Source organism: Poecilia reticulata, chromosome 21 (assembly GCF_904066995.2).
Source record: "Poecilia reticulata chromosome 21, P_reticulata-male-v2, whole genome shotgun sequence".
In the NCBI taxonomy this organism is placed as follows: Eukaryota; Metazoa; Chordata; class Actinopteri; order Cyprinodontiformes; family Poeciliidae; genus Poecilia; species Poecilia reticulata.
In genome coordinates, this window is record NC_088850.1 from 10,501,997 (window position 1) to 10,517,685 (window position 15,689).

General features: G+C 40.5%; 1 protein-coding gene across 2 annotated transcripts; it reads right to left on the bottom strand.

Moving 5' to 3' along the window:
- Nucleotides 1-294: 294 nt before the first annotated feature.
- Nucleotides 295-15,177, bottom strand: esr1 (estrogen receptor 1). 2 transcript variants are annotated; one of them, XM_008397690.3, is made up of 10 exons: nucleotides 13,730-15,177; nucleotides 12,633-13,058; nucleotides 11,630-11,856; nucleotides 9,077-9,193; nucleotides 8,527-8,705; nucleotides 8,282-8,435; nucleotides 5,568-5,706; nucleotides 4,430-4,563; nucleotides 3,218-3,401; nucleotides 295-1,890 (listed from the first exon to the last, which is right to left on the bottom strand). In XM_008397690.3, the coding sequence occupies exons 1-10, from the start codon at nucleotides 13,738-13,740 to the stop codon at nucleotides 1,602-1,604; spliced, it is 1,860 nt and encodes a 619-aa protein (XP_008395912.2). In that variant the 5' UTR covers nucleotides 13,741-15,177; the 3' UTR covers nucleotides 295-1,601.
- Between the last annotated feature and the right edge of the window lie 512 nt (nucleotides 15,178-15,689).

The following is a 15,689-nucleotide window of genomic DNA, read 5'->3' on the forward strand; positions in this document are numbered from 1 at the left end:
AGCAAAAGTTTTCCAACATCAGCCTTTATTTACACGCACAGTAAACACATGATAAGTGACGTCCGGTTTGGCTGGATTTACCCTCTAATTCGGCTCAAGTGGCCACATACGCTCTTCTTCTGACCCTTTTTGATCATTTCCCACACATTTACGCTGTGCTGCCCGTCAATTGCTTTTCTGAAATTCACAGACGTCAGAAAGTTCTTCATATTAACACAATTCTGTACTCTTAAGGTCTTGTGGATAACACTCCTGGGTTCCTTCAGGGATACAAAATATCTTTGGTTTGTTTAAAAAAAAAAAAGGTTGCAACTTCCAGGACATTACTCTACTTTTTAGGAAACTTAAGGATCCCTTTACAAACTGCTAAATCTGATCTAAAGTCTGTAAGTAGTCCAGCTAAACACTTTGATCTCCAGGCTAACGCTGGATTACGACCAACAGTGTTCTGTTAGCACAGCACAATTAAATCTCCAAACAGAAACAGGAGACCAAAGCTTTTATAGTTTTAACAATAATATCTAGTTTTTGTTTTGAAGTTTTGAAGCAATAGGAGAGAAAAGACTACTGGAACCTTCTGCAAATTACTTCAAACTTTTGCTTTCACTATAATTTATATAATTGTCCAACAGAAGGAATATCTCATTTTCCAACTTTTGGAGCACAAATCTGCATCCGACGCTCCAAGGTAACCAAACCCGCTAAAATATTCCCCTAGTCTGACAGGAAAAGACCAGAAAAGATCATTTGCAAACTTTCTTTTAAAAGTACTGAAAAAAAATCCACTGAATTTAAAATTCAGAAGTCAGAAATTTACCAGGTAGAAATGAGTAATTATACTTAAATTAGTAGACGAGTAAATCCAGCCAAAGTCTGCATGAATTCAATGAATTACTTGAGCATCAGACTGTGGATGAAACATTGAACTGAAGACCGCTCTGCCCCGCCCATCCCTCTGTTAAAGTCTCAGTGCTGAAAACACGTGTCAGGACACAAGCTCACATCAACATTTAGCATAAATTCAGAGAAAATTGCTGCAGGTAAGCATAGAAAACCCCTCCTGTACACAGACAGCAGTGGATAACGATTACTCAGCATATAATCCAGGTTTCCTTTAATCAGTGTGGGCTGGATTGATCTGATTCATTTTAGGCATTTAACCTACAACGCTCATTCTAAAACAAAATTGATTTAAATTTTGAGCACGGATGCAACTATGTGGTGTTTCATCTTCGCCAGTAATTGATGGGTGATTACCTCCTATACGCAAAAGTAAAAATAATGCCCATTAGTCCTTCAGTCAGAAGAAGTGCACTTTGGTCAAGATGAAGAACACACAAAAATTAGCTGCTCATCCTTTCAAATCACTGCGTGTCAAAGTTTGACGACGTCTCTGCAAAGCAAAAAAAATGAAACTCAGCAAATAAAAGGAACTGAGGCTCAGATTGTGCCGAGAAGGTGAAACTTCTCCCCATTTGGCTATAAAATTACATTCTTATTTATAAATTACTTTCTGATAAAATCAACGGAAATACAACCTTCAGCTGTCATTTTCAAAACTGCATGCGCCGTTCGTAAAAAAACGACTGTCGGCCTCCGACTCACAGGACCTGGGTGCAGTCGGAGCGGGAGCCTCCGTACTGCAGGACGCTGGGAACCGAGGGGGTTCTGATCAGAGCCTCGCCGCCGCCTCGAGGTCCGGGACCGGGCGGAGAGGAGCCGCCCAAACACACACCGCTGGTGGAGGGAGGAGCTTTGTCATCTGGAGGCGAAGGCTGAGACGGTTTGACCGGGTGGTGGCGGTGGGCGTCGAGCATCTCCAGCAGCAGGTCGTACAGAGGCACTTTGTTCTTGCATTTCATGCTGTAGAGGTGCTCCATGCCTTTGTTGCTGCACAGGCGCAAACAAAAAGGAGAAAAAGGTTATGCTTAAGGCACTTTTATCAGTAAATAAGGTGAAACTTTAGATAATAATGCATCCTGATGAGTCTTAAAAACATTCGTTTCTGCTGTAAAATGCCCCCTAATTTGCTTTTTTTTTTGTAATCTTAGCTGCTCGCATTGCAAATAAATATTAAAAGTATTTTGTTACATTGCAACAGTATGTTTTTTTGTCTTGTCGTTTTAATTTGTCAAATAATAAAGATGCGAGGTTATTCATGGTAGATGGTATTCATTTTGAAACGCACCATTTAGAGATTTCGTATAAACAAGAAGATTTTCTCTTTTTTTTTCTCAAATGCATCATTGTTCATTTACAGATGATTTGTCGTGACTGCAGGTTCAAGCTTTTAGCAGCTCAACTCTGCAGATGGAGAGGGAAGGTCAGCCCTCAGCATGAAGCTAAATGCTGCTTCAAGAGCTTAAAAACACCTCGACTCACTACGGCAGATCGGCGTTGTAATTAATGCAAATTATACGGCTCGTCTTTACACAAACTGCTGTTTTTATGTGGTTTGTGTAAAACAAAAGTGCGAAAGAGGCAAAACTTACAAACTGGAATCTAAAGTTGAGAAGAAGAAGACTGTTTGCTTTTGCTTTGTAAACTTTCTAAGAAACGACAGCATTAAGTATTGTAACATTCAGATGTATCAAAAGTTATAACACCAAAACTGAGACTGAGAAGCATTTGGTGTAAGATCAGCGAAAGTGCAGGAACTCCAAGTGTTTCCTAGCTTTTGCTGCCGCTAGTCTGGTGGAGCTGTGTGCATTTCTCCAACATGCATGGAAGAATCAAAGTATTACTGCAGGTATGTTTTTGATGAGGGAGTCGCATTATAACATGATGTGAAACTCAGAAAAGTTGATTTTACCTACATTTAATCTTTCCCCCTTTATACTAATCCTCAGAATAACTTAAGAAACATCACTGCTCTGGTCTTCTGGTCGCATCTGTTTGCACTGTGATATCTTTGCAGCTAAAAACCTTCTTTCTAAAGTCACATTTTCATATTTTGTCACCTTCCTAAAATAACGGCCTGTGTTATTTTGCAGCGAAAAGTAATTCTGGCAAAAGAAAGAAAGAAAACAAAATCATTTTGGCAAAAAAAAAAAAAAAAAAGAATGGGGAATTATTTTAGGAAGGTGACGATTTTCACTCTTCTGAAGCCGTTTTGTTTAAAATGAACTAATGTCAAATGTGAAGAAGAAGAATAAAGCCTTAATCAAACTCATGTGGATCCAGCAGCGCTCCTGGGTCACTTCTCGTTCGGTTTTACCTCATGTGTCTGATGTGGGAGAGCAGCAGGAGCAGCTGGGCCTGCCGCCTCGCCTGCTGCTGAGCCGAGTATCCCGATTGGCTGATGTGATGTATGAGAGCATCCGTGATGGTGTCCAGGATACTCTGGACGGCCGCGCTGTCGTGGAGGGGCTCCATTGTTCCGGTGCAGAAAGAAAACGCACCTGATGAAGAGATGGAAGAGAATCCGATTGCTGCAGCTCGGCTAATGTTTCAGACAAACGGAGAGAGATTCCAAATTAACGATCTGCAAAACTAATTTAACTTCATTCAGACTCGTTTTAAAGCAAAAAAATCCCAACTGCAGTTTGCTTTGACTAGGAGGTAATAAGGGTGAGTCACAGATATAAATGGAAAGACTAATTTAGACTGAAGCATTTTAATCATAAACCACAGAAAAGTTCATCATGAACCAGCAGCTGAGCTCTCCGTCTCATCCCCCCGGGTATTTCCGACTTCTCTGCTTCGTATAGAGAATATCTCAACAAATACCCTGCCCCTTTGCTGCTTCATGTAGTCAAGGCAACAGCTATCACGCATATTGACGATACAGGCCTTTTCAGAACACTCTGTTCGCCTAATTTGTTGCTCTCAGAGCTACACCTCTGTGGGTGCAGTTTGACACTGCTTAATGTTTGCTCTCTGCAGCAGAAATGAGAACTTGTGACACGGTGGGCATGCAAACGAAACTGTGAAACCTGGAAGCTTGTTTGTTTGTTTTTTTTTTAACTGGTGGCATGTCTCTGATATACACTCCCAGAAATTTCTATGCAATTTTGTCACCTTCTTAAAGGTGTGTGTGTGTGTGTGTGTCGGTTTGTGTGTAAATGCTTCACAATAAAGGGACAGAAACTGTGGATTCCTACATGTTTACATGTCAACGTTCAATATTTCTCCACTTTCAGATGAATAAAGGTCACATCCTTTAGACAGTTTCTTAAGTAAATATACAAAATCTGATGAACGGACGGGCGGACGGACGGATGGACGGATGGATGGATGTCACCTTTAGATAGAGGACGAAGGATTAAATTGTGGAATCACTAGACCTTAAATTATCTTCCAAACTTTCCCAAACTGAGTATAAACCCTGTCCTCATGGACTGGGTTTATACTGTCCATGGTGGAAATGAGGACAGTCCTCATGTCCACTGTCCTCATGTCCACCTACACGTTAAACACTTTGTCTTACCAGAGTTGAGCAGGATGATCGCTTTGAGGCAAACAAACTCCTCCGGTTTGAGTTTGAGCATGCGGAAGCGGGAGGTGGTGGCCAGCAGCATGTCGAAGATCTCCGCCATTCCTTCAACACAGTCTCCTTCATTCCTGGGGAGCAGAATTTACAAACGCAGTTCGGTAAAACATAAAAGCCGCTGACGACATAACAGAAACAGAGCCTAACTTCTGGTCCGTGGAGCTCCGTCAAAAGAGAGGGAAAAAAAATCTGAGGCATTTTACTGCTACAAATCTATCCAGAGATTAAGAACTAATGTACTGAATCACTGCACTGCTCCATTGGCTGGCAGAAAAGTGAAGGGGAAGATGGATAATATCCAGTTACTTCAGTGCAAGATAAACTTGGATGGCACAAGGGCAGGGGAATGTGTCAGCCCTGACCCCACAGCATTTTAGTCATCACGTCCAATTGGCGAGGACACTCATTCAGGGACCGGGTTTTAGAGATAATACTCCATAATACACTTTTGAATCAGATGGAGCCATCAGAGGGTAAAAGCTCTGTCTGCTGCTCGTCTCACTCTGCACTTTCTCTCCTCCTCCCAAAGGTAGATGCTGTGGTCTGACCAGCCTGTTTACTCTGAACATGTGGGGAAATGGAGAGAACAAGCTGTGCCTGCAAAGCAGAAAACACCCTTATGTCTCCCTGCATCTCTATTTTCTACTCATCTCTGTCCCTCGTTGAGATCTCCCTGCTTTGCTTCTTTTCTTCTCTTCTCTTCCCTCTCTCCACTGTTCAGTTTCCATCATTCTTTGCATTGAGGACTTTGATTAAAACCGGAGCCGTGCTTTCCAGCTCAGCCCTGTGATGATTAGGAGGGTTATTTTAGGTTAGGGAGAGGCTGCTCTCCTCTCCGCAGGGGGCTGGTGATTAGTCTTCCACTCTGCGACAGATGTGTTGGGATGGCACAAAAGCTGGCAAGGTGTGAAATGGAAAATCTACAATGCTGATGTATCACTCTTCAAATGTGTCCGAGATGAAAATGGGAAGAAATGTGGAGGAGGGGCAGGACAAAAAAAATAATTAAAAAAAAGATAAACAGCCAATCCGTTGGCACACCTGTTAATCTAAAGTTGGTAATAATCCTCTCTACCTGTCCAGTATTAGGTCTTGTGCAAAGATGAGTTTTCCAGGGCAGTGGATTGACCTCCAAATGAGTCCGATCATCAGCACCTCCAGCCACGAACTCTCCAGCAGTAGAACCTGATCGTGGAGGGAGAGCTGCAGGAAACCTGGAAACAGGAAATGCACCACATCAACTTTTTTTTTTTAAAGGTAGACGAAAATATCATTACTTTCACCTAAATGTGCATCTCAACGAATTACAATGTCATTATAATACACTTAGCAAACTGGGAAAGCTAAGATGACGATGTCAGAGCTTTGTAAACTCCTGATTGGTTAATCGTGGTGACGGACGATTAAAATATTTCATCTTAAAGGCAGGGTCACATTTTCATCAAAACCCATATGTTGACAAAATAAGCAACTCTAACAATTCAAAACTTATATTTGCTGCTAAATTATTGAACTATTGAATAAGAAAAGTTTAGTTTTTTTCCAATGTCAGACAGTAAGAAAAAATGTCTATTAAAATTTCTTACATTTCTGATTCAAATTTCAAGTAATTTAGGATAATTGAATTAGTGAGATCATTTCACATAATTTGCAGAGATGCACTCGAGTGTCCTGTTGTGTAATAATAATGCTTTCTGACCTCCCCCCTGCCCCCAACATCTTGCCAACTATAAAATTCAAACATGATCTTGTTTTTGAGCAGTGGATGCTAATCTAAATGAATCCAGTCAAGGGAAAGCTTATCGCCGGCTCTCAGCTGTCTAAATTAACATGTAATTACAGCCAGTCTTTTCTAATTGCCCCCCTCTGCACCCTGTTTGGTACTCCTTTCAATTAAAGCTGTGTGTCTGGGCTTTTAGTGACGAAGGAGGTCGTAATGCCTCAAAATCAGGATTTACTCTTCCTGTCAGATGAATGTGAGTTAGCGTGGGTTTTGCAGCTACACACCGTAGCTGCAAATGGGCTCGATGGGGTGCCGGCAGATTGACCAAACAATGCTCTCAAAGGTGATTACTGTAATTACCATCACCTTAATGGCTCTGCATTTGTGTGTGTTTGTCGTCGTGTAAGAACCCAGAACCACAAGGTTTGTCAAGTAGTGCATCATGATGAATGTTTACGAGGCGCAGAAATTTTGTAAAAAAAAAAAAAATCTTAGACACATAAGTAAGGTCATGATGCACTAGATGTGAGCTTACCTGTAGCTGCGCAGAGTAATTATTAATTTACATACACTACCATTGAAACAAACAGCTTCCATCACAGATGATGGAGAAAAGTTTTACCACCAAACAAAAACAGCTTGAGCTAATCTGACCGCTATGACAAGAAGTACTGCGAAGCATGGTGGTGGTAGTGTCATGCTGTGTGGTTGTGTCACAGCCAGTGGTGCTTGGAGTAAGGAAAGAGGACTTCACACCAAAGCACACAGTTGGCTGGTCTACCAGGACAACAATCATGTGCACATCATGAATTGTTTTCAAATGCATCAAGCTGGCTAACATTAAGACATTAAGTCTGGAACAGCTTTCAACTTTAACTTTTATTAAAAATGTGCTGATTTGGCTTCGAAGTGAAGTCCATGGCTGGAAATCAACCAAGTGAAATCAACTCAAAGACTCAAATATCCACTCAAAAGGATGCCAGAAGGGCTTTGATGGCTATTAAAAGAACGTGGTCAACAAGCAACTTGCTGCGCGATGTTTATCCAAACGTAAGTGTGGTTTTAAGGATTAGATAAAATCCACATTGAATCTAAATGTGTGCGCCCAGGTTTTACTAAAATGTAAGCCTGACTGCGGTTTTATGAGCAGAGCTTCAACTTCTTGCCAAACATTTTTAAGCTGTGAGTGGAGGCATTAGTTTGGAAAGGTGTTCTCATAATCTTTAGTAATTATGTGAAAAATCCTTTTTGGCAACCACAATAAAACCTATTTCTATTCTATGTGTTGTTTGAACAAAAGAACCCAGCACTGGAATACCAAGAGGGGCTAATAGTAATGGCTCCCTCACTCTAAGCTTCATAGCAACAAAATAAGAGAGATTTTCAACCCAAACTACCACATGGCGAACACTAAAAGTTTGACAAGCCTTATTAACCGAGAGCATAATGAAGAAATAAAGAGCCCAAACAATTTTAACTATTTACAATTAGACTGTATTTCAAAAGGCAGCATAACAATGGTTTTGGAATTTATTTGATATCAAAAGACACAAATTCAAGAGTTGAATTTGAATTTTTGGAGCTATTTGAGCCACATGCTTTGTTTTCTTCTCAGTAGGTTAAATATGCATATTACTGAAAATAACCATTACTGCAGAAAAACATAAGACTTTACGAGATATTAAAAGTGAAATGATGTTAAAAGGTGTCACACACTAAAAAAAACAACATAATCAGCAATATTGAGAACAATGGCTCTGTTTGAGTATTAGCTATGAACCTGGGCCATTTTATTCATGTAACACTAAATTAATGATTTCATATTTGTTTTTGCAGAATTAAAAAGACACTTTAGGCATTTAGGCTCTGCCATCTAAAAAGAACCCTTAAAAATGCCTTTAATCTGGGAGGGTTTCTGCAGTTAATCTGAAATTGTTGTCTGTTTGATAGCTGATACTTGCAAGCATTACCAGGAATTACTTAACTGAACCTCAAGTAGACCAGCAGAAGCAAATACATACAAGACAAATAATATAGGAGCACAAATTTAGACGTTTCTCTCCAACCTGGGAGCTTCTTTGCCCAAGCGATCATGTGGACTAGCTCCCTGTCGGCCATGCTGGTCAGCAGGGTCATCATGGTGACCTCAGTGTAGGGTCGGCTCAGCTTCTGACGGGAGCACAGAATCGGAGGCTCAGCACCCTGAAGGAGAAGCAGAACCTGGAAACACAAGAGGTTGAGCGTTGATGAATATCAGGTAAAAATTACAAAACATGTTGTAAAAGGTTGGTTGCAGTAAAACAATGAGCACCTGGTCAGACGGCAGGCCGGTCACTGAGGATCTCGCTCCTCCCAGGGCACTGCTGCGTCTCCTCTTATCATGATGGGGTGCCGCTTTGTGCTCCAGGCCTTTTCCAGTCTTTTCTCTGTCGCCGACGCCCGTCTGTCGTTTGTCACGCTGCAGAACGCGACCGCGGTCTTTTCGCACACCTTAATGACAGAACATGCTTGATGCATGAAACGCTTCCTAATGACTTCTGGACATAAACCATCAGATCTCCTGGTTTTACCACGTCTAATATCTAGATTAAATGAATGATGTGGAAAACATAAATATCTGGAGTGCGTTAATGAGCAGTTGCACTCGTTTGAGAGAAATCTCAAGGTCTTGGTAAGGTTCATGCTTATCTATGCCTAACCACACTCTCTTCTAATTAGCACAGCATTGATCCATCAAAATCGGTTTTCAATTTCTGAGGAAGAACGTGTGTAGCTTAACATCCAAGTTGTCAAAAAAAATAAGTCTATAAAAATTGTATGACTAAAAAGAAAAATGAACAAAAAAACAGGAATCTTCTCACCTCCTTTCATCATACCCACTTCGTAACATTTTCTAAGTCGGCAAGCCTGGCAGCTCTTCCTCCTATTCCTGTCAATAGTACACTGATTGGTCGCTGGGCACATGTAGTCATTGTGACCTGAAATGGGAGAAAATCTATTACTCTTAGACTATAAGTTTAATTTTCCATCCAAAATTGAGCTATTTAGCAGCCAGGAACACTCCATTCCCTTTCCTAAATTAATCTATGAAGAAGAAAATTAAAACATGGCATCTTGGCTTTGCCATTGCCATGGATACTATTGGTTTCGGTATGACCCTTCATTCTTTGTAAGATTTTCCATCAATATGCTTCAGCTTCAACTCATTAACTAAGCCACCAAACAGATGAAGTTCCTCTGTGCACATGGAGATATTGATACTGTGAGGCTGGAAAAATGTGGTCAATAGATTTTTTTAAAAATGCTTCTTTTTTTATTTTCAAGCAGTTCACCACTTTTCCAACAGAAATAAAATAAGAAATCTGCTCAATGTCTTTGTCTTTTTATCTGTGGAGGGACATTAATCAAACTTTAGTTGCCTCTTTGTTTTCACACAAGCTTGCAGGTCATTTACTTAGTTTAATGAAAGTTATTATATCATAAAGCTGGAATTCATTTAAGAATTTAACCTTTATTGCTTTATTTTTAATGAATATTGTATCTGTTTCTATTAAGTAGAGGGAGGGATCAGGGAAACACTGGGGCAAAAATAATCAAATCAAAATTGATCACTCACATAGAAAAGAGTGGGATGTGGGCCACTCTTTAAGAACTCTAGCTGTACATAAGATAAAAACATAATTATTAAAACATAAATACATCGTGTTTCTAACATTCTCCGTTTTAATAAGATTTCAGTTTGTCAGGAAAGATTTTGCTCCGATTAAAAAAGAAAAGTATCCATCTGCATCAACAGCCTAACCTTTAAATTGCCTTCCTGTGCAATTCCACTCGATTCTCATCTCCCTTCACTGCTGCATCTGGAATTTCTCCCATTGAGCTGGATTTATCCTTCGAACAGAAGGAGGAGTTGTGAATGTTGACATCAATTTTGAACGCTGCTCTAGAGCAGCAGCCCGTCTACCGTTTTAGCAAGGGCAGTGGAGGAAGTGACCGTTCAGTCCGTGTTCGTCACGCTTCTAAGTACTGAGCAAATACAGTCGGCGCAAGACAAATGTTTGATACATTTTATTGCTGGCAAAGAGATCATTGGTCCACTCCCCATAGAGTTTGGCAAAAGTATAATTTTTCATTTGGCTCCATGAAACACAACTTCCAGTAAATCAGATCCAGTTTTTCAAACTTTAACAGAGTCCAGTTCTCCAGCCACCAATCGTTTCTCAACAGGCGAGGATTCAGACCCTTTGTACGAAGCAAAGTGTAGAACAAGGGGCTGGATTTTACCAGGTTATCAACCGCCTGTCCTGGATCAAAACCAGTTGAAGGGCTGCAAATGGCCCCCAGACCAAACTTTGGACACCTGTTTTAGAGAAACCGTTTTACCATTACAACAACCATTGTGTATCATTTGATGTGTAATAATTTATTTTCCTTAATACCCTGAAAGAGAAAAAAGGCTGTCCAAGCAAACCTGCCACACAGTGAAGAGTAATTGCTCCCTAAGCTTAATTTATCGCCACTCTTGGCAGGAACCATTGCCATGAAACCCTTTAAATAACAGACAGTTAATCTTTGGTGTGCAGCAACTTTGGTTCAGTCTTTGTTGCAGACATCTGAATACCTTAAGTGTGTTTGAGCTTAAGGTCATAAGCTGAAGGCTGGACGTTAGGATTCATGGATCCATCAGTATCTACAAGTCCATGTGTGCAGCATTGTTTCAGGATGAATCAGTGATGCAGTCAGAGTAATTTTGACAGGTTTTCCACTGGAGGGAAAGTTTACCACTCTTCCATGTTGTGTGTTTGTAGATAATTGTTCTCACTGGAGTTCAAAATCCTTTGTAACCCTTTCCAGACAAATGGTGCTGATTTGTTTTTCTTAAGCTCAAGATCTTTGTGTGCTGCTTTTCGTCTGCTTTGTGTTGTCACAAGGATTATTTTTCAGGGATTTATTTATGGACTGGCAGTATTCAGGCTTGTCTGTGGTGAGGGAAATAAACCAAAAAGATTTGGTTGTTCAAAGGTAATTCATAATTTAATTAAGGAATGGAGTCATATTGTGACACAGAAGTAAGATTGTTTGGTATTTACTCTGGTCAAAAAAAGAAAAACAATCTTTGGGGGGGAGGTTAATACTTTTCTGAAGACTGTAAGGCCCAACAGGTGGAAGGAAGGTGGAGAGAAAAAGCAGGAAATGGGTTTTAGTCTAAATTACGGTTCTCATCGTTTTTCTCTGCAAGAAATATTTTTCATTTATGTAAACGACTTCATTTCTCTGGCTGACGAGAGAGAGGCACATCAGAGTACATTCATAATTGTGGTCTGATGTGTTCTTTCATGTAGCTGTTCTCAATGGCAGATGTAATAAAACACATGATTTAAGCTTCATAATGTCACGGCGGTCTGTCTCCCTACCCTGAATGCTCCTCTTGAAGAAGGCCTTGCAGCCCTCGCAGGACCACACCCCATAGTGGTACCCGGAGGCGTAGTCGCTGCACACAGCACAGAAACGCGTCTCTTTAGCCATCTCAAACCCCCCGGCTGCAGCGCCGGCTCCGACTCCGACTCCCAGCTCTCCCACACTGCATGCCTCGTCACGGGCGTCACACTGGTCCTCTCTGGAGGCCGGGTGGTGACTGGATCTGCAACAGGCCGTGAATTTTAATTCGGCGATTTGGTGTTCTCATCGAGACATTTTGTGACGCCAGTAAAACTACACAGATAACAGAATTTGTCAGCATTTAGCCAAAGAGTGAAACACATTAAATATATCAAGGATGCAAGATAAAATTATTTTCTGTATTTAAACCCTAAAAAACAATAAAAGATTGAATTGAACTCTGGCTTAAATAATGACAGAGGCTAAGACCAGGCTTCTGTTTTCCACTTAAATCAGGAAACGTGTTTGTGTACTTCTGTTGCTCTTACATATTGTTCCTCTCTCAAGGTCCTTCACAACGTCCCTAATCTCTGGAATTAGAAACCCCGGACAACGCTTGATACTTTCTGTAGAGATAGCAGTGGTGTTTGGCTGGAAGCAGCAGATTAAGAGGCTGTGTGGTTAACTAATTATGTTTGTTTAAACGGCATTTTGGAGAAGACGCAACTAAAAATGCCAATGTCATTACACATAAATTGCAAATCCTTTGTTCCATTTATTCTTTTTTTTTTCTTTTTTACTTCAATGAGCAGTGATTGCAGATAGGTAGCAAAACGGGACCAAAGTGTCTAAAAACTGAAAATAAACCAACCAGCCTATTTTCTAAATGTGAAAATCAGCTACACTTTCTCCAAACTTGTGCATAATCTTAGAAATCAAAGCAATGTAAAAGGCACAATAGTCACAAAAATTTTTTTTACTTAAATACATCAATTTTACTGTTTTAAAGACACACAGAAGCATTTTTGATACCCATACCTGTAAGCTGGCGTTGAGGCGGGTTCCAGATAGTGGTGGCTTGGAGCATGCATAAAGGGGCTGAGCCTCGGGCTGGTGGGCACAAACACAAGAGGACTGGTCGGCCCACTCCCCAGAGAGTGCAGGCTGCCATCAGACGGTGGTCCCTGGGCGTCCAGAGGAGCAGAGAAGTAGCCAGTGGTAGAGTGGTTGTAAAGAGGCGTTGGGGCAGGGGTGGGGGTGGCATAGTCGTACGTCCCTTCCAGGAAGTCAACAGCAGCTACCCCTCCGGAGCCCCGGCTCTCTTCAGGGTACATGTCACTGAGGGGGGCACGGGGTGAGGGTGGGAGACGTGGCGAGGAGAGGGTCTCCAGCTCTGAGGAGGCTGGGCTTATCCTGGGTCTGAGTGCTGGTCCGAACTCCTGCTTGCTCTGCACCGGGTTCTGCCTGAGCAACATCACAGCACAGCAGCAGTGATAAGCAACATGATTTAGACTTGCTCTCCCATTTGCTGTGTGGGAGAGCGTAGTGCTGCTCTCCCTCTCTCTGGGTCTCGTCTTTCCCAATAAGTCCTGTCAAACAACTTGGATGGACCAATAACTGCTTCTCCTCTGTGTGCTTGAAGCTTCTGCTCTCAAGCTCCAAAGGAACAAAAAAAAAAATACAGCTAGAAAAGACTCCTCCCAATCTCACTTTATTTTTTCACTGTATTTTTTTTTACTCTAATAGATCTCTACCAAAGTGGGTGAGTGAGGGAAAGTAAGTGGGAGAGAAAAAATAAAAATAGTGATTCCTAAACAACTTCCTTGTCTTTTCCTCCTCCCCCACAGCTATTTCTAATTTACCTTTGTCTTAGACTGAAAAGCTCTTTATTTCTTACAGCTGGATTCCAGATTGAATGCAACTCCAAAGTAGCAGCGTGTGTGTGTGTGTGTCTGAATATTCACCCCTCATTTAGCTGATATCGAGCACTCTGCGAGTATCACCAGTCTATTTCCTGCCAAATTATTACCCAACAAACACACAATCGCTGGCTAAATCACAGAGCAAATCAGATCCACGTAGACTAAACACTCAAACCGCAGAAAAAGCCGAAACTAGCACGAGATACAACTCACCTCTTATACATGAATCATCCTCGGATATGCTGCGCAACAGCGACTAATTCCCCTTCTCTTCCTCTCTGCCTGCCACACAGGCATTTAGGTGGGCTCACCGTACTGAGTGGGAACAGTGGAAAGGTTTAAAAAAGGATAAACAAATTAAAGATGCAGCCAAATCAATAAGTGCGGTGTGTTTAAGAGCCAGGTCACCATAACACAGCAAACAAAACTGGAGGTCAAATCTCATTCTGACAGCCAATAATTACACAATCAATCCCATTTCAGGGTATTTTTCATGATTTAGATGTAAAAGGTAGTGGGGGGGAAAGGTTATAAAAAATAAAGTATAAAACAAAAATGTCCTCCCAAGTATTTTATGTTAATTGGATTTATTCATGTACATGTGAAAACATTAGTTTATAAGCAATATTAAAAATCAGACAACTTTATTTCCCCTGTTTGTCTGAAATTAGATCCTGTTTTAAGTCAGTTGGGATAATCTAAATTATTCATATTTGCTACAAGCCACAAAAATTAGACACCTTCAAGGGGTTACATACATTTCCTTTTTGATCATAAAGTTAATTTGTAATTGATTGGGTGGTGAACTTGCAGTCATGACTCACTGGGAAGACTGCTTTGTGTCTAGGTTTTCATTTCCCGAAATGTTGCTTTAATATCCCATCTTAATGTTTGTTCCTCATGGCGCCATCCATTCTGAGAAGCGCATCAGCTCCTCAGGAGCGAAACGGTGACACAGTGATGCCATCACGTACCGTCTCTATTCTTCAGTTTGGATGGCGTTCACAGGTTTGCAAGCTTCCCTGTTTTCCTCATTACGCAACAACTGATATTATGATCAAACACTTTTGTTTCATCAGATCAAAGGCCCTGTTTCTAAAATGTATGATCTTCGTACCTGAGCAAATTTGCTTTCAGAATTTTTTTTTTTTTTTTGAGTGCCCTTTCAGCCACTACAAACACAGGATACATTTCACTGTAAATAATGAAACTTATCAGCTTTGACCTACATCTTCACATGTATTTTGATTTTGTGCTCAGGTTGATAAATTCATCACCCAAACAAACACACTAATGTTTAGGACACAGAACCAACATACATTCTGAAATATATGATAGTGAAGATTTTACCAAGCTGTTTATAGTTGTGCAAACTTGTTTGAATAAAAGTAAAACCTTTAGAAACTGTTTCCAAGAATGACCCAAACTTGTGGAGGCTTGTAATTCTCCATCTGATATTTTGGCTGATTTATTTTCATTTTCCAGTGATGTCATATAGCGGTGCATCTGCATGTCTACCGGCGTTTAACTCGTATATTGTGAGTTAACTTTACACAAACTTATAAAGCCATGACATCACAAAGAGAGCCTTCTCAAATTGCAGTGTACAAACCTCTGATTTGAATTGATTAAAAAGTTTAAAATGAAATGTCTTTAATTGTAGCATTTGGCAAACTACAAATTTTTTGTAAAAAACAAAAACAAACAAGCAATGGTAATGTGTATTTTTCTTTTTTCACTGTAAATGATCTGTTTTCAACTGCATTTTATGTTCAGAAAGAGAAATTGTAGGGTTTGCTCCTTAAATGTTCAGGAATCAGATGTCAAGGTAAGTATCCCACCTGAGTGCAAATCGTTTAAAAAAGGGGAATTAAGACAACTTTGAGAAATGTAATTTCTCTCTACAACAGGTTTTTAATCTGCAAGAATAAGAGATATTGTCAAGCAAATATATATTGTTCAAGAACATAAATGAGAAGTTCATTCTTTTTAAATTTATATGCAAACAATGAACACCACATTGACAAAGTTTGACACAGAGCCCTCATCTCAATTGTTAAGGAGCATATTTCTTGACTTACCCTTTCGATCTTCATGACAGGTCAAGTGGAAAACTAGCAGGTCTGATTATACATATTTTTGTGCAATTGCCCCGGAATAAACTTAAGACATC

Bases quoted from the DNA above. Each gene is read 5' to 3' on its own strand.
- esr1 (XM_008397690.3), bottom strand. The intron at 11,857-12,632 runs GTATGGGTATCA...GGCCTGTTGCAG, and splicing joins GCCTCAACGCCAGCTTACAG to ATCCAGTCACCACCCGGCCT. The intron at 8,436-8,526 runs GTGCTCATTGTT...TTGTGTTTCCAG, and splicing joins CCGGCCTGCCGTCTGACCAG to GTTCTGCTTCTCCTTCAGGG.